Source organism: Pomacea canaliculata, linkage group LG3, assembly GCF_003073045.1.
Source record: "Pomacea canaliculata isolate SZHN2017 linkage group LG3, ASM307304v1, whole genome shotgun sequence".
NCBI classification, from domain to species: domain Eukaryota; kingdom Metazoa; phylum Mollusca; class Gastropoda; order Architaenioglossa; family Ampullariidae; genus Pomacea; species Pomacea canaliculata.
In genome coordinates, this window is record NC_037592.1 from 14,438,373 (window position 1) to 14,456,271 (window position 17,899).

A 17,899-nucleotide genomic window follows, 5' to 3' on the forward strand; every position below is an offset into this window, starting at 1 on the left:
TTAGTCGATTAGAAAACATTTGCTTAAAATATACAGGAAGAACAAAATCAAAACGTCCATGCATTCATTCATTTACTCAATACCATGTCCAGGTATGAATTCTAAATCATTATTGAATATATAAGAAGTTAGATTTATAGTTATATAGCTATAAGAAATTTTGATTCACCTAATTTTTAAAAGAAATGTACAAATCTTTTAACTTTAAGGTTAGCCATGGTGCCATTCATTTGCTGTTTGTGTTACTTGTAGTGTTGGCTGTCGGTTCATTCGTAGTCTTTCACATACAGCACATAGAGTTTTCCTGCACATTGTGCCCCACAAATTCTATTTTTATATTTTTTATTATTATTATTATGATCATCATCATTATCTGTGAAGAACATGAATAAGTCTAATTAACATACACTTCCTGCTTTCTGATGGTAAATATGTCCTTGTTATTGGTTTTATCTTTTAAGTTATTTTGATGATTTAAGCCTTGTATATCATAAATAGGTATTTATTTGTTTTGATATGGCTAAGTAATGCCTTATGATAAACTAAAGCTACGCGTTGTTTAACAAGAAATTTATTTCATTCTTAAGAGATTATTGATTATTGTGATTATTGATTGTTGTGAGTTTGCTATTCTAGAGCAGATGTGGTCACATTCCTCAAATACGCCTACATCTTTCCTTGTTTCAGTAGATTTTTTTTACATTATTTATTTCTGTTGACATCATTGTTTTTTTAAAAATTCATTTTACAGACTCTGCAGTGTCTGAAGATTGGTGCCTTGTCTCGAACAACAGCAAGCACCAACATGAATGTACAATCCTCACGGTCTCATGCCATCTTCACTTTACACATTAAGCAGCATAGGCTGGTCAGAGATGAGGTCAGTACTGTATACATGAATCCTGTTTTTATGTAGGTGGTATGCTACATCATCACCATCCAGCATTAAATGACCTCATATTGTGGAGTTTATTGAATCAACACCCAGCAAAGAGAGATTTCTGTCTTTCATAGGCTTCATTTCAAATTGCCAGTTCTTTCTGTTCATTCTTTATTTTTTCTGAAGTTATTGGATGATTAGTTTTATCATCAGAATTTTGTTTAAAAAGTTGCATGTTTTCACAATTTTTAGATGTGCCTTTTAAATAATCCATGAAGATTTACTCTCCATCAAAGTTTCTGGAAATCATTGGCCCGTTATGAATTTTGCAAATTGAAAAGCTGAAGGCCATAACTCTTGTGTAGTGTTTCTTACGTGATGGATGTAATAGAAGAGATAGAATGCTGTCATATAATGGAAGGTTGATTTATATTGGAAGTTTTCTGGAGTTAATCAGTGCTGGCACTGTTTGATGTTTTTTCAAAGTACATTTGCTGCTACCCATGCATAACATTCAGCCTGTTGTTTCATGTTTTATGATAATTTCTCATTACTTTTTACAGGAGACATCATGTCAACCACTGAAAATAAGTTTGATAAGCCACAATGAGGGAATATTTTTCAAGCCTGTTGATCACTAGAGAAACATTCCATCATTGTGGTTTATCTAACATTCTTAGTGGCTGTGATGACCTCTCCTGTTAGTGTTAGTTTTGCCCTGTGCTGTCTCAATGTCTTTGCTGAGGATGCTGCGAGCAGCAGTCACTTTATAAATCAAGATTTTCATGAGTATTCTTGCTTTGTACAAGCCATGTTTTTCTAAACACTCAGACTCCTCTGGATGTTGTTTTAAGCAGGGGGTAAGTAGGCATTTCAAAAGCCCTGAACATGACTCATAAATTTGTTAAAGTCATGTCCATCCTGTATGATGCTTACGAACTACTTAATAAAATAAACATAAAAACATCCATTAATTATTATTCCCTTCATTACAACAGTCCCTTATTATGCTGTGCATCTACTTTATCCCATTGATTACTTGCTGAAAGAGACCTTACATTTCTTTGGTGCTGTTTCCTCCCTTGATACTTAACCCATCTAAAACCTAGCATTCTCCTTCATGCTCCCTTTCTGTCTGATTCCTTATACACTTTTCTTATTTTGTCCTGTATTTCTCTTACTAGAGAAAGTTTTGCTTTCTTTGTCTTTAATCTGCATGAATCTTCTTTTTATGCACAAAATCATAAATGTAATGATCCATATGACATCTGTTTTCTGTAACTTTATCTTTTATATAGAGGCAAATGTATTATCCAAATGTATTTCAATACAGTACATGTAATCATTGAAATCTGGGATAACAACAGTTTCAGACTGTTGAATACTTTGCAGTCATTATTTAAGAACAAAAGATACAGTCTGATTGTAGTCTGATCATGCTACCCACCCTCCCCACCACCACCTTCTCACCTCTTGCTCATGTTTTTTTCTGTGTACTGTGATTGCAAACGATTGTTTACAGGAGACATTTTGGGTCCACATTAAATAAAAACATTTAGATAATTTTGATTTATTTGGCATGAAGCCATAAAATTTGATTTATTGGTTTCAAGGTTGTGGCTGCTTAGCTTTTGCACAGAGATGCAGTAATAGCTTTTCTTGCTTCTGCATTAGTCAGAGGAAGAGACTTGTAGCAATAATGAACTTTTTTGTTTGATATACATACCTGAATCATTCTGATAGTGACTATAATTTAAACTTCATGTAGTCATGTACATTTCTTTATCTGTGACTAGAAATTTATGTCTTCTTTCCAGAGTTTGGCTGCAGATGATGGGAAAGATGCAGATTCCACTGTGTCTTCAGTAACTGAATTTGAAACATTAACAGCCAAATTCCATTTTGTTGATCTTGCTGGTTCTGAGCGACTGAAACGAACAGGAGCCACAGGAGATCGAGCAAAAGAGGGAATTTCTATCAACTGTGGTTTGGTAAGTTGAAAACATGAGAGAATCACTGATGCATTGAATGCAATATCAAACATGTAGTATCTTGCAGTTTTAATGGAAGGGTTTGTGGAATTTTTAGGTGATAATTTCGCTCTTTGCTTTAATTTCATAAGACTTACACAGAAGTTTTGGATGGATAAAAATGTTTTTATTTTGTGTTTAATTTGTTTTTCAGAACCCAGTAAACCAAGCTTTATTTCCATTTATCATCATTTTAATCTTACATTTTATTTTGGTGTCTTGTAGCTGGCTCTGGGAAATGTGATCTCAGCTTTGGGTGACAAAGCCAAGAAGGGCAGCCATGTTCCCTATCGGGACTCAAAGCTTACTCGACTACTTCAGGATTCCTTAGGTGGTAATAGGTATGTCATCCTTTGAAGTATTTACTTTTTAATTAATTTCTGTTCATATAACATCTGGCATTCATATGTGTTTGTCCAAGAAAGAAAAATCTAGTAAACATTGCATGGAGTTTTGTTTTTGAGCTTCAAGACTTGTTTAAAACTTTTTACAGATAAGAGTTTCATGCTCATTTGTAGAGTAGACATAGTTGTGGACAATTCATGTTTGAAAGCATTAGACAGTATCTTACACTTTTTTTTTATAACATTCAACTTTATTGTTTTAGAAATGTTACTGTGCCATGTCACGATGTATAATGCCAAGTCAAGATGTAACCATGCTGATTTCAATTTTTGTGGTGGTCTTGACAGTCGCACCTTGATGATTGCTTGCATTTCACCCTCTGACCGTGACTTCATGGAAACATTGAATACTCTTAAATATGCCAACCGAGCCCGCAATATCAAGAATAAGGTGATTGCAAATCAGGATAAGGCCAGCCGGCAGATTGCTAGCCTTCGAGCGGAAATACAGGCACTTCAACAGGAACTGGCTGAATACAAGACTGTAAGTAGACTGCTGATTTAACTACCAGATAACAAATAGCAACTTCTTATCCCTTTGCAAGGAAGAGAAATGTAAGATTTTAAGGGAATCGTGTCTTAGAAATTTTGTTCTCAAAGATTTTCTTAGACACACTGTACAGGCTTGTACAACTATAAATCTGTATCCTGTGGATGGCTCGCAGATGATTTTTTTCAATTAACTCCTAGAACAAAGCTATCGACAGAATAGCTTCCGGTTTAGCAAACAATGACAGTGGCTATGTCAGCAGAGTCTGTGAGAGTAACAACCATAAATAAACACTCAGGAGGTGGTTTATACTGTTGCGTGGAAGGATGCCACTGTTCAAGTGTCAAATGTTTCGGTGTAAGTTTTTTTTTTTTTTTTCGCTTCCGTGGGCAGGTATATCAAATAAGCTGGATGAACGGCAAGCGGCTGTCATTTATGTTATAGGCCATTCAGACAAAAGTTAAAATTAAGTGCAATTAGTATTTTGTGTGGTAACTTAAAGCGGTAAAGTTCATGGGCACAAATAGTAAATGCAGCTAATAAAGTTTATGTTATTTCACCCAGCTTGGATTTTGTTAACACACATGCATCAGTCACATGAAAATTCGTTTTGTCCAGACATGTCAATGCAAGAAGTTCTGTCTTGTGCAGGGTAAACGAACAGTAGATGCAGAAGGGCAGGAAAGCATCAATGACATGTACACAGAAAACACCATGCTGCAGACAGAAAACGAAAAACTGCGACAGCGCCTTAAGGTGCTGAGTGAAGCCATCGAATCCCTGAAGGCTGATAATGCTCAGCTGCTGGCTGAGGCTGCTACTTTCTCCCTTATGGGACCAAATGGTTTGTATAACGTATCTGCTGGTACCTGATGGTTTGTATAATCTATGTAATGAGGCCTAATAGTTTGTACAATTTATCTCCTGGGACCTGATAGCTTACGCAATTTATCTCATGAGACTGAATGGCTTGTATAATTTATTGATTAGGTGGTAGTTTGTCTCAGGCCAGCTTTGGTGCACATCTTTGAGACATTTCTTCTTCGGACTGTACCAGATGACATGACCATATGGAGTTCACCCTACTAGCTACCCATTTCCATCTTTCCGCTCCTGATTGGTCAGCAAGGGATGGGGGAACACGCAAACCCAAGCATCTCACCTCCCATCTTGCCCTGGTTAACCAGTGAGTTCACCTTCCCATTTTTTTTGGCCCAGCTTTGACTACATAGGTTTGACCACATGTGTTTGCTTTATCCTTTGCTGTTCATTGGATTTAGACAGCCAGAAACACTTTATTTCTTGCCAGCAAGATGAAGGGTTATTATGTATGTCATTTGTACCAAGGAGCAAAAACCATTATATTATCACTCCGTGTTTCACCTCACCTACAAGCCTACGGAGTAGATATTCAGCAGGTAGTGCTTCTCCCTTTACTACCAGCTCCTTCTTGGACTCTTTCTGTTCCAGAGATTTGTCTCGATCTTATAGCCTTCAGAAAAGGTGACACCCGTGACCTCATCTTTCTTTAACGCTTTCAGGAACTTCTCTCTGACTATCCTGTTTTCTGTTCGATCTTCATACATGGCTTTTAAGTTCCAAACAGTGGCAGCAGTTCTGTCCTCCCAACCGCAACAGGCTTCTTCAGCCCGACTTGCAGAAGACTGCTCTATCTTCTCTGTGGAACTTCACACCATCTTGCTTTCCTTGCAGCACGTTCACTGCTCTTTGGAACTTAATATTTTTGATTATTTCAGACTCCCTTTCTGACGTCTAAGCTCTTCTTTCTGATTGCTTTGACCACCCTCTTATGGTCCAACTTAACAAACTGCATACAGCTTTCATTCATCGCAACAAGGACATTGTTTTCATCTGGACTCCTGGCCATGCTGTTATCCCAGGCAATGTTTGAGCGGACCAGGCCACCAAAGCTGCAAGCAAGTCTCCTGGTAAATTACACTTACTGGTGTCATCAGACTGTAAATCTATCTTCTCAGCCTATGTTCAGTCCCTGTGGCTCTTGTTCTTGTTATTTGGTTCCTCTTTGTGTTTTCTGTATTTGATTTTATTCTTCATTTAGTACAGTTGTTAATTCTTTTATAGCTCATATATTATTTGTTTTTCTGTCCCTCGTATGCTGTCCATGTTTCGTTTTTGTTCTTAAGCACTAAGGGCATACTCCTTAGGAGTGTGAGTGTGCGCTTCACAAATTTTGCATTTATTATTATTAACACCACTGGGACACTCTGGGCCAAAATTAGTTACATGTCACCCTTTACCACCACCAATTTGTCCTTGGTGTCAAGGAATTTTTAGTGTGGTATGTGTTTCAGATCCTTCTCCAATGTAGCCCCGCTTTTGTGGAACTCGCTTCCCCTCTCGACCAAGGAGTCTGTTAGTCTTGCATCTTTCAAGAAAAATCTTAAGACTCGCTTGTTTAAACTTATTTGAAGTTATCATTTGACCTGCAGTTTGGTGGCTGCTGGGATCACCGCGCATTGAGCGCATCTTTGTGATGCGGATACTAGCGCGTTATAAAACTACATCATCATCATCATCATCATTTTAATTGTTCTGAACTCTCAGAGTATCCGCCAGCAGTTGTTTTTAACAGCAGACTCTTTGTTTTTCCTTGTTTAAGTCTGTCCCATCAGCAGCTATTTTTACATTTTTGGTAGTAAAATTAATTTTATTGAGTACTTACAGATGACACGACCGCTAGTTCCCTCACACCTTCCCGCTGTAGGTCTCTTTGCATCTCTGGCGAAAAACTGGTAAGGTGAACTCACTGGTTAGATGGGGCAGGATGGGGGCGAGTTGCCTGAGTTTGTGCTCTTCACCTTTACTGGTGAATTCTGACCAATTGGGAGGGAACAGCTGAAATTGGTTAGCTAGTAGAATGAACTCCATGTAATCATGTTGTTTGTTGAGTACTTGAAGAAAGTAATTTGAATAAAGATTGTATTTTCACTGTTTTGGAGATCTGTTAGACTTCATGCTAAAACATATCTTCTTTGATATTTGATGTTCAATGTGGGCTGGCTGTTGATGGTAGTGGTGCTTAATCCATGGGGTTTTATGTTGGAAGGAATGTGTGTCTGTTTTAGGTGAGGTCAGCAATGAAGATGTTGTGAACCAGATAAAGAAGTATTTGCAGGAAATTGAAGATTTGAAGTAAATTTTCTTTTTTATTTATTACATTTTTTCATCATCCTGGTATGTCTTTTTGTGGTGGTGGGAGAACTGGTAAAGATAGATACTGCAGCGAGATTTTTTTTTTCTGCAAAAGTTCTGTTCTTTAAGCCTCATTTATTTGAGGACTTTCACTAGTTGTCAGAATTAAATAGAAACTGCTGGTCTGTGTTCTTTGTAGAGCTTCATTTATTATTTATTTTGAACCTATGTACACAGTAGAAAGGAGACAGTAAGAAATTAATAATAAGCATGGCCATTAATAAGCATGGTCATGTTTGAAATGCTTCAAAAGATAACCAGTATATACCCGAGAATACCTGAGTATATTTCTGTCATGAAATCTTTGAAATGTTTGTACAGGGCCAAGCTTGCAGAATCTGAGGCAACAGTTGAACAGTTGAAACGTCGCAACTTAAGATCACCACATTCACCCATCCGACCTTCTTCTGTGAACAGCATGTCATTATCTCTAATGTCTAGCATGACTTCCTCCATGGGAGGTTTTGAGGCACCAGTTTCCCCAGAGGCACTAACATCATCCTTGTTGGATGTTGCGCGCAGGGAGGTGAAGAAAATGAAAAAAATCCGAAACAGATCAGAGTCACAAACAAGTTCTCATGGGTAAGAAGTATACATATATATATATGTCTGTGTGTGAGAGCATAATGAAATGATGTATCAACTCTGTACTTTTTAAGGCATCCACTTATTCCCCATGAGAAATGTTCATATTAGCTGATGTAAAGCTTTTTTTAGCTTCTTAAGCTAGCAATATATATTTCAGGAGTGACAAAGAAAATCAGAGTATAGGAAATAAGCACAATGGCCATGTTCATGAGAGCAGTGACCTCCCAGAGAATGTGGAGATGCAGGAGAAATCTGATGACAATGAAGATGAAACAGTAAGTGGTGGGCAGCTGATATCAGTGCAAAAGACCTTTTGCTTACTTCATGCAAATTAACACTTCTTTTTACTTGTATTGGTGAGCAAATACAATGAGTTCTAACATAAAGACAAAATGTTCATTAGTTTGACTTGATGATTAAAAATTAAGTTTAGATAGTGGTGTGCAAGTGTTTGTGTCCATGCATGCATGTGCAGATAAGACCGCATGCGCATATGTTCATGTCCTTTATATCCATAGGAATATCTACATGTGTATATATTGATAGATATATCTGTATATATATATTTTCGTAAAAATATCTGTATGTATGTATTTTGTACTTGATAATCCATTCATTTATTTTATTTAGAGAGAGAGAGATAGCCTGCACTTTTTTTTTTGACTGTGAAGATGTTAAGGTACTTTTGTTTATAGTTTATTTGTTTTGAAGAAAATAATGTTGGCTTTCAAAGGAAAAAGTATGGATCTAGCTATATGACAGAGATTTCTTGTCTGTGTCAGAGCTTACTTGATGAGGAAGATGACGAGGAAGATACTGAGGAATCAGACTCTGGTTCTGAGTCCAGAGGTACTTTGCTTCTCTCATTTAAAGTGAATCTTTCAAAGTATCATGTCCTCTATTTTGCCAGTAAGATTAAAATTAATTGGTAATTCATTAGTGTAAGCAGACTATGATAAGGTTTCTAAGTAAAGCCTATATGGTCATTCCCTTTGTACTCCTCAATGGATCTGGCAGTAGTGTACTTGATGGTTGAAATTGACATTTCCTAATATTAGGGTCGCAGTGGAGATGCAGTAATGAAATTTGAACAGTAATGTTGATAGAAATATCTATATGGAGCACTGATATAATGTACTGCATTACTATCAGTGGAACTTATCTTGGATTACTGGCTGTGCTGGTCAGGTATCACATTTTCACACTTTTAATTTAGTACATTTCAGTGTCTGTACTTTGTGTATGCATGTGTTGTACTTGCTAAAAATATCTGTGATCTGATATTCCTGTGATCATTGTGTGCACATCAAGACCTTCTGCTTAATCACTAGCTTGGTGTGAATTTTGATGTGCTTGGAGATTAGCCTAAAAAAAAGTGTCATTAAAGAGAAGTGGATGTTAAAAACATTAAAATACTAGTATTTTGACTGCTAGAGAGATAATTAAGCAGATCAAATGGCAATAGGAATACAAGAGACCAAATTATAAAAAGAAGAAATAGTACATGATATAATGTGTACATATTGTACATGGAGTTAGCATGTTTTTTTAACATTTTTTTTAAAGACAGCATAGATGAGGCTTTAAGAAGATATTTCTCTTATATAACATAACATCTTTATATATTTGCTTTTTAATTATACCTTTCTAACATCACACTTAGTTTTCAATATGTTGTTAAAGTTTCTGTCTTTTTGATTTAAATATTCAATGCTTAGGCTTTAGGTGCTTGTGTATGTGTATGTGTGACATCAGTGTAATATTTTTGGGTTCACCTATATGCTGCTTTATATGTAGTATAATCCTCATTTTTGAGCCGTGGATTGGAGCAAAGTGCAGGTCAACATGCATTTTTTTTTCTCTTTTGCAGTTCTGTTTTTCTTCATGAGTTTTTCTAGTTTTATGACTTTTCTCATATTTTAGTAAATATCCTGTCAATGAGAAATAACTGTCTTTGAAACAAAATCACACAATATAGCTTTGTAAAGTTCATTAAATCTGTAATGTATCAAAACCACAGAGACTAAGTAGTTATTTCTAAGCCTGATGCTTAATATGTAATATTTTTCTTTTGAGTTGATATTGTGAACCTTACACTGTGCTTTGGTGTACGTTTTCTGACTATCAGTGTTAATGTTATTGCAACAGAGGCTAGAAACATGTTGCTGCCTTGAAGGTAAGACATTCGGTGACAGTGAGTTAGAGATGGTGTAACAATGTGGTTTAGCCTGCGTCAGTTATCCTGCCATGATAGCTACACTTTATATGTGATCTTTGTCAAAATCGTCATCTTGGTTTAGAGTACAGTAGTATCAAAAATTGTAAGGCATATTTGCTAAGCATACATATGGTACCTGGTTTGTCTTTAATATTTAACAAATTTAGGAGATAATGTCATTTGATGATGAGGTTAATGCCTGTTATAGACTCGGATAACATTCATGAGGACCTTGCCGAATTGACATGCGAGATTTCAATAAAGCAGCGGCTTATTGAGGAGCTAGAAGCGTCCCAAAAGAAACTGCATGCTATGAAGATGCAGTATGAGGAAAAAGTCCTTCAGCTTCAGATTCGCATCAAAGAAACTGAAGTGGAACGAGATACTGTGTTGTCCAACATTGGTGAGTCACCATCCTTTAGCACTGTGTTCTTTTCTTTCTTCTGCTATCTTTGAATAGACTTTGCTGAAGATATTTAAGATTTTTTTTATCTTTTTCTTTTACAGGGAAAGTCATATTAGGCAAATCTCAAGTGTTTCTGCTCAAAATTTTGAGTTTGAAGCAAACTATTTAGTTACATTCATGTCTAAAACACAGCGGTGTATTGATTCTTGGAGGCTGCCTTGTTTCATACTCTTTCATGAAGAACTTACTGTAATTTGTGACAAAAGAGGTATTATTTGACAAGAAAAACTTTCTCTGTCTTGGTAATCTTTTCCAGTTTGCTTAGCTCATCCTTGCTGTACTGATGATATTTTGACATCTGCACTTAATAATAATAATAACAACCAGAGAACTTACTTAGACTTAAGAGGCTGGAAACATGATGGCCTGTAGAACTGTTTCACAGCCCAAAATTTTGAGCAGAAATGTTTCAGAATGTTGGTACTTATCATTTAAGCCTAACTTCCTATTTCCTTTAAAGAAGCAATTTTGAGGAGGAAATGGGTAATAACTTTGTAGGTGGCACTGAGAAAGAAGACAGGAAGTACACTTCTCACTTAGGTTTAGTTTATTCCTTGTTATTCTTTAAAGAGCATAGGGCTGCAACACCACCTCTCCAGCAGACCTGGTTTTGGGCAGCCCCCTTCAGTTGGGCCATTTGGTTCTGGCATCCTTTGCCTTGCTCTTTGCTGATCTTTTCCAAGTCTGCTTTGGTCTTCCAACTCTCCTCTTCCCTGAGGGTTTCAGTCGTGCCTGCCTGGCAATGGTGTCGGCTGGTTTGTGCAGGGTGTGTCCTATCCAGCCCCACTTGTGCTTCTTGATGGGATTTGATGGCTTGTGGGATTTGGGTTGTTTTTTTCTTTTTCCTACAGGCTGATATTGGAGATCTTTTTGGGCCATCTAATGCCCAGGATATCTGGTTTAGGCATATGTATATATAAAAAACAGAATGCTGAATTCTTTAAAGTGCAACAATACCACATCCTAATAAGTTGATTAAACTGAAACTTCATTGAAATGCCTGCTTGAACCTGTACGTTTGGTTTGAGTTGGAGAGGCTGAAAAACTCTGAGATTGCAAAGGTTTCCCAGGCTAAAGTTTTACACAAAAGTGGCAGCTTCCATGAATATTATGGTCTGGTTTCACTGCCCTAGGGTAGAAGGTAGATTCAATGATAAACATTCTTTGTCATTCAAAGAGATTGTAATCTTCAGTTCTTGATTTTTATTTATTTATTTTTTTTTAGTATAGAGATTGGGACCAGTAGTGTGAGCTCTCACTTCACTGCCTAAAACTTGAAGATCATTTCAAAACCTTCAAGAGTGATGGGTTAAAAAAAAGGTTTTGTGCATGTAAAAATATTGCTGTCTGTAAGTAAAGTTTGCTTGTAAGAATTTCAGCCTTTATATTAAACATGTAAACAAGTATGATAAAGTTGTTGGGATTTTTCATGCACAGGGCAAATAGAATCCACGACAACTGAGAAGACAAAGAAGATCACAGCAGAGTATGAGAAGAAGTTGAGTAACCTCCAGTCAGAACTGAAGAAAATGCAAGCTGCCAAAAAAGAACATGCTAAGCTTGTTAAAAACCAGTCTCACTATGAGAAACAGCTTCGCACCTTGCAACATGAGCTGGCCGAGATGAAGAAGACAAAGGTGAGTTTGTAGAAGACTTTTGAAAAGAAATCCAGAAAACGTACAGTAAGCTGGGTAGGTTTCTGAGTCCTACTGTGACCAAGACTTAAAAAAAGTCTTTAGTCTTTGTGCAAATGTGTGGAATCAGAGAGATAATGTAGGACTTTCCACTTTACAGGTAAAGCTAATGAAACAGGTAAAAGAGGAGGCAGACCGAAACAAGCAGACGGAAGCGCGGCGTAATCGGGAAGTGGGGCAGATGAAGCGTGAACAGTTGCGAAATGAAAACATCATAAAAAATTTAGAACGAGAAAAGCAGCAAAAGGAACTCATATTGCGGCGTAAGCAAGAGGAGGTATGGGTGCTTTAATCATTTCACAGTATGAAAGATGTGATGAGTAAGATGAAAGGTGTCAGCCAAAAAAAAAAGGCACTTTGTTCGTCAAGCACTGTGAGTATAATTTCAATAACCAAGAGAATAAGTTTTTTGACTAATTGAGAATCAAATGACTCATGCTATTAAAGAACGCTATCTTGAAAACCAGTAGACATAATATTGTCACCAAAGCACGTTAGACATAGGATTCAAAATGTTCAGATTATTTTCATTTCATTTTTTTTTGTGGTGGGTTTGTGGCACGGGACATTGTACTTAAGAAGGTCTAGGAATCACTGGATCAAAGTTTCTAACATCGTTTAATTTGTATGTGCAGGTGGAAGCATTGCGCAAGAGGCAGAAACCCATGTCAAATCGTGCTGCAGGCAGAGTGGCCAAGTATGACAAGCCAGTCACAGAACCCGAAGGTAAAGCTCAATACAGTTTTGTTGTGTTAAAAAAGCCTCAGAGAAACAGAGCCTCAGAAATAAAAGATCTTTTAATCTTCAAACTGTAATAATAGTAAAACAAACTAACTAGGACAGGTACAGCTGATGGTTTATATTTGCTATGAACAAGAGTTACCAAAAGTCAGATGAATCTCACTTGTGTAATGGACTTTTGTTGCAGCTCCTCTCTCATCCATGCGCAGACATCGGAGAGTAGAGTTTTCACCAAAGGCCGCCAAAAATAAATGGGAGCGCCTTGAAAAATATGCAAGTAAAATTTGAAGCAAAGGGGGTGTTAATAGGAAAATTGTATTTGGCATCAGATTTTCTGGTTATGCAACAGTACAGATAAACTTGCTTGTGTGTAGCATTCTTGCTTGAGTCTGTGGGAAACCTAAGCCTGGACTGGAGTTATTATTTACTGCATTACTTTTACGAGATTAATATTTTTGTTTCTGTTCCTGTGGGCTGTGTACAATAAGTGTTTTGGGTGTCCTTTCAGATGAATGCTGTGATTACAAAAAAGCAAACCGTTTCACTCATGGAAAGAGACATGAATATATGGCTGAAGGTGAGTGGTTCATAATTAGTACTTGTCTGTTGCAGACAGCCATCATTTACCATTGTAATTAAACTGTACAGTCGGTTTGACCATTTGTTCCCTCTCTACCTTCAGCAAAGAGACAAAACAATCAAGAAAATGGAGCACTATCAAAAGAAGAGGAAGGATCTTGCCGATGGTCTTAAGGTACGGATAATATTGCCTCTTGTTTTTATACTAGAATTCATTATTTTAGTGATTCATTACAAGCCTGTCATTAATTTGTTGAGATGTAGCCTTTATTTAAAAAAAGGATTAAAAGATGTTTTTTGAGGCATTAGCAAGAAGAGTATTAGTTAACATGCTGCTTGTGTTCTTCAGGATGATGAAACTGTTCGAGAGCTCGATGACATCATTCAAGGATTGCAGCAACAAGTGGCTTTTGCTCAGGACAACATCAATGAGTGTCAGATGGGCATCATGCAGGTGGAAGAGAGCAAGGTAAGCATAATGGACCAAGACTTTGAAGCAGGGTTCATTCTAGGATAATGTCACCAAATTTCTTTTCCACATTTTTAGTAGTGCCAAAATTTTAGAATCTTCTGCCATTTAGGGAATAGAAATAGAATGTATCTGAGCAGTGACTCTTGAAAAGTGGCTGAGCAGGACAAAGCAAATTAGCTTCTGCCTGGCTGAAATCATGAAAGGTGTTGTCAGAATATATTTGGTGTGAGATAAATTTAAATATTCTTTGCGCACAAAGGCATATGAATGTATATTTAATTGTAAGTGTTGTTTGAAATCTGTATTATAATAACCGGAAAACAAGCTCTTAAGCCAATCATGTTAGTGAAGCTTGTAAAAGATCTGAAGCACAGTTTAAAAAAAAAAAACGTTGCTTTCATTCCAGAGGGAAGTATATTTAAAAATAAAAATCAGAATCAGTAAAGTAATGCAAGGGATATGCCCAAAATATTATGGACCACATACACACATGCAAAAAGTTAGGTCACTAATGCAAGAGGCAGTAACCATGCATTTTGTGCCTGCATAGTGTTTGCAAGCTCTTCTCTTTATTCTAAGAGCATGCAATAAGACACTAAAATCTTTCAGGATGAAGCAGAGTCTTTGGATACAGGGCAGTTTTTCAATTGCTGCTCACTGGAGGAGGCACGGTATTTGTTGGAGCACTGTCTACAAATGTCCACTGATCGTGTAAGTAGCAGTGCAGTCTTATGCTCCAGAACGTTATGTCATATTTTCCAAAAAAAAGGGAAGGAACATTTGTAAAGTTTACAGTTCTTCAGTTTTATTTGCACTGTAAGGTTTGCTGCTTGCATCAGGGGAAAAAAATCTGAAAGCAGGCTATGTTGGTTGTGTGTCTGCGTGTGTTTGACAATGAAGACTTTTTGTTGCAACTACTAACACAAATACATCAGACTTGAGTACTCTAGATTTAAATCTACAGCTATAAAAATGTTGACATTGGTTACAGGGCCTACAGCTAGCAACTAAAGAGGCAGAGTGTCGAGAACTGCTGGCCAAGCTGCACCAAACGGAGTTGAACAACACCCTGCAGCAAGACCTGCTGCGCCACATGATGCAGGACAATGTCTGCATTGAGACAGATGATCTTATGACATATAGTGATGCTGATGGTTAGTTGATAAGACTATGCCAGCTGGTCAAATTAGTATTAGGTAACATCATCATCTACCCAGTGGCTCATGAGTTAGTCTGTTGGGTACACATAACCTACTAGTTCTCTACTAATGTTAGAGCAATTTTATTTATAAAAATAATAGGATAGATTTTGTGAAGTGCATTTCCGTGTAGATGCGAGCTTGATGTATGTGCTGCATGTAAAATACTACAAAGGAACCAATGGGTAATGTGCCAGTGACCATGAATATGAGCTAGAGCAGTGGTTTGGGTTTAGTTATGATCATCTTGGTTGCCATCATGGTGAGAAATAATTATCATAAGAGCAACATGATGTGATATTAATGACTTAGAGGAAGTAAATTTGTAGAGAAAAATATTCTTTTTCAGTATTGCCTTGATGGTATATATGCCAAGAATTTACTTGTGAGATAATTAAAAATGTCTCTTTCATCTTCTCTTTTCAACTAAATCCAGTTATGAATGTGTTGGTAATAGATTGCCTTAAAGGTGGTTTTGAGCAGCAGATGTACGAAAGCACTTCGCAAAACCTTATGAGCTTTTTTCCCCTCTGTACAGATATAGAGAGTGAGAGCAGCTCATCCTCATCCCCTGCTGACAGGTATGAACATTACTGACTGCTTTTGTTTAGATTCCTTGTCCAGTCTTGTTACGTATTCTTTCATTTTATGTTTGTCTTGTGTTGACAGGTATGAAAGCTGTGGATTTTTTTAAAAAATCCATTTCTTTAAATGGATTCTTCATGTCCTGTCTTATTGTGTTTGTCTGTCGGTGTTCATTGGTCTTTAGAAGGGGGGAAAAATCTGTAGGGTAGCTTTGCTGGTCAATCAGTCCCTGTAATGCAGCTGAAAGTGCAGAAGCTAAAATGCTTATTATTCTGATAGGAGCTTATTCGCCTGTAATGACTTTCAAGCTAGTCACCACAAATGATGTCTAAAATATGAGCATAAGTCGCAATCAGAAATGTTGACTTAACATTCTTATGGTGTCTGCTGCACCCTCTAGGGAGGTTGGGATGCCAAGGGTCAAATGCATCCTTAGATCAAACAAATTGTCACCAAATGTACAGAGTATAATAAGATGCCTGGTGTAAGGTTAGTCATGCACGTTGCTGGATACAGCTGGACCTCTCTTTAGAACTCGAAAGGAAAAAAGGCCATGCAGGGTGACACTTATTCTTTTCTCTCCTGATGGTTTCACAGAAAAAAAAAAAGAAATGCTGTTTATGTCTAGGATCCTCTTTACAAGTTGATATTGCATTATCCAGTTACACTTTCATTTAAAACTTATTATAACCGTTACTTTAGAGAATAACACCAATCACCTGTTTTAGATTCATGTTTCTATGTCAGTCTTGAACATGTGAAAATTATTTGTCTGGTAGCATTATTGGGATATAAACACATTTCTGCCATTTTAGTCTGAGAGAATGACAGCATTATTCTGTTACACATAGATCAGAAAATGTCATGCAAGTGGCTAAGATTACTAAAGTCAAAATCTTTAAAACTTTGCTTTAATAATTTCCATTGCATGTGGCACCTGTTTACAGGACCCACTACTTTGAAGTGATATAGCCTTAGTCACTGGCTAAAAAATACCAGTTCCCCATCCTCACAAAATATTTACAGCCCACAGTGTATTTTGACAGTAGCCTGAAAACACTTTGAGCTTGCCTTTTAGGTTTTGTCTTTTTTTAAGAGTACAGCCGCTATATAATAGTACTTTATATTACTTCCTTCAAGTGTAAAATAAGTAATTTATTAATTCACGATCTTTCCTTTTCTGTGCTGCCTCAAAATGGACAAAATATATACCTTTAAAATATTTGTGTATATTGGTGCTTCTAGAACAAGCAGTGGCCCGTCCACTTCTAGTGACTTTTGTTTTTTTGCATTAGCAGTATTGTTTTGTTTTGTTTCGTTAGAAATTTTTGTTGTGTGAAACATTGATGGCTTTAAATGTCTCTTTAAAATGACCCCTCAGTCTGTAACATGGAGATGCTTTCAGCTGTTTAGCTTGCACATTCACTAATTTGTGTCTGTGTCATACTTGTGTTTGCACCCAGTGATCAGTCAAAAGTTTAGTTTTGCTGAGAACAAATGCAATAATTGTGATGTTCATATTAATATGGCACACCATTCCTTAGTATTTTGTTTGAAATTGCATTACATATGTCATGTTTGATTTCATTCATTGTTATGAATGAGAACTCATGTGCCTTTGCATGTACTTGAAACATTGTGTCTTCTCAAGATGCATGGATTTCTCACCCATTTGTAACAGTTAGAGATAACGGCGATGACTGTTGTCAGTCCATATTTTAACCTTTCATTGTCTTGATGTTGAGAATGCAAAGTTGGTCATCATGTAAGAATATATACTTCAGTCACTCTTTCATACACAAAATGTTCAAAAATAGAACTGCGTATGGTGTTAGAATGCTGTTTCTGTCAAATGCTAAGAAACATTATTAATATGTGTTAATAAACAGGCTTGTAATGTTTTACTTTGAACTGTGGCATAACAAAAGTTCTGAAATCAATATTTGCTTTAAAACTAATGTAACAAGAAAAAATGGTATGCATTTCTTGGTTTGAACAACAAGAGTATATATAAAAGCTGACAATCAACATTTACTAATAATTGTGCAAAAAAATCAGTTTTTGTTAATAATAGTTTTGCCATTTTATATTTTGATTGTAAATGTGATAAAGACAAAGTTTGACTGAAGTGAGTAGAATTTCATCACTCTTAAGTGCATGATGGCACAGATCTGCATTTGTATATGCAAGTTTGTTCTATGCAGCAAAACCTGCCTTTATTCCCAGTGTTAGACAGGGCTTCCTGGTCATTCAGGTTTGTAAATAAATGTTTTATATTGTCATGAAGTTTTGTTTGGTACCTTGTCTTGAATCTCCAAC

The 17,899-nt window shown here is 36.6% G+C and overlaps 1 protein-coding gene across 4 annotated transcripts in view; it reads left to right on the top strand.

Annotated features, from left to right (window-relative positions):
• The first annotated feature begins 757 nt into the window (after positions 1–757).
• LOC112559022 (kinesin-like protein KIF21A) overlaps positions 758–17,899 on the top strand; it is a 29,569-nt gene continuing 12,427 nt past the window's right edge. For 3 of the 4 annotated variants that reach the window (XM_025229842.1, XM_025229846.1, XM_025229845.1), the window contains exons 1-21: positions 758–880; positions 2,698–2,871; positions 3,136–3,251; positions 3,603–3,798; positions 4,456–4,648; positions 6,912–6,978; positions 7,360–7,620; positions 7,784–7,901; positions 8,409–8,475; positions 8,779–8,814; positions 10,053–10,247; positions 11,748–11,947; positions 12,105–12,281; positions 12,640–12,730; positions 12,933–13,018; positions 13,254–13,322; positions 13,428–13,499; positions 13,674–13,793; positions 14,406–14,507; positions 14,788–14,950; positions 15,534–15,576. In XM_025229842.1, coding sequence (XP_025085627.1) covers positions 806–880; positions 2,698–2,871; positions 3,136–3,251; positions 3,603–3,798; positions 4,456–4,648; positions 6,912–6,978; positions 7,360–7,620; positions 7,784–7,901; positions 8,409–8,475; positions 8,779–8,814; positions 10,053–10,247; positions 11,748–11,947; positions 12,105–12,281; positions 12,640–12,730; positions 12,933–13,018; positions 13,254–13,322; positions 13,428–13,499; positions 13,674–13,793; positions 14,406–14,507; positions 14,788–14,950; positions 15,534–15,576 — 2,621 coding nt within the window. In that variant the 5' untranslated portion in view covers positions 758–805. The remainder of the gene's footprint in view (positions 881–2,697; positions 2,872–3,135; positions 3,252–3,602; positions 3,799–4,455; positions 4,649–6,911; positions 6,979–7,359; positions 7,621–7,783; positions 7,902–8,408; positions 8,476–8,778; positions 8,815–10,052; positions 10,248–11,747; positions 11,948–12,104; positions 12,282–12,639; positions 12,731–12,932; positions 13,019–13,253; positions 13,323–13,427; positions 13,500–13,673; positions 13,794–14,405; positions 14,508–14,787; positions 14,951–15,533; positions 15,577–17,899) is intronic. The other variant, XM_025229844.1, reaches the window with a different exon arrangement.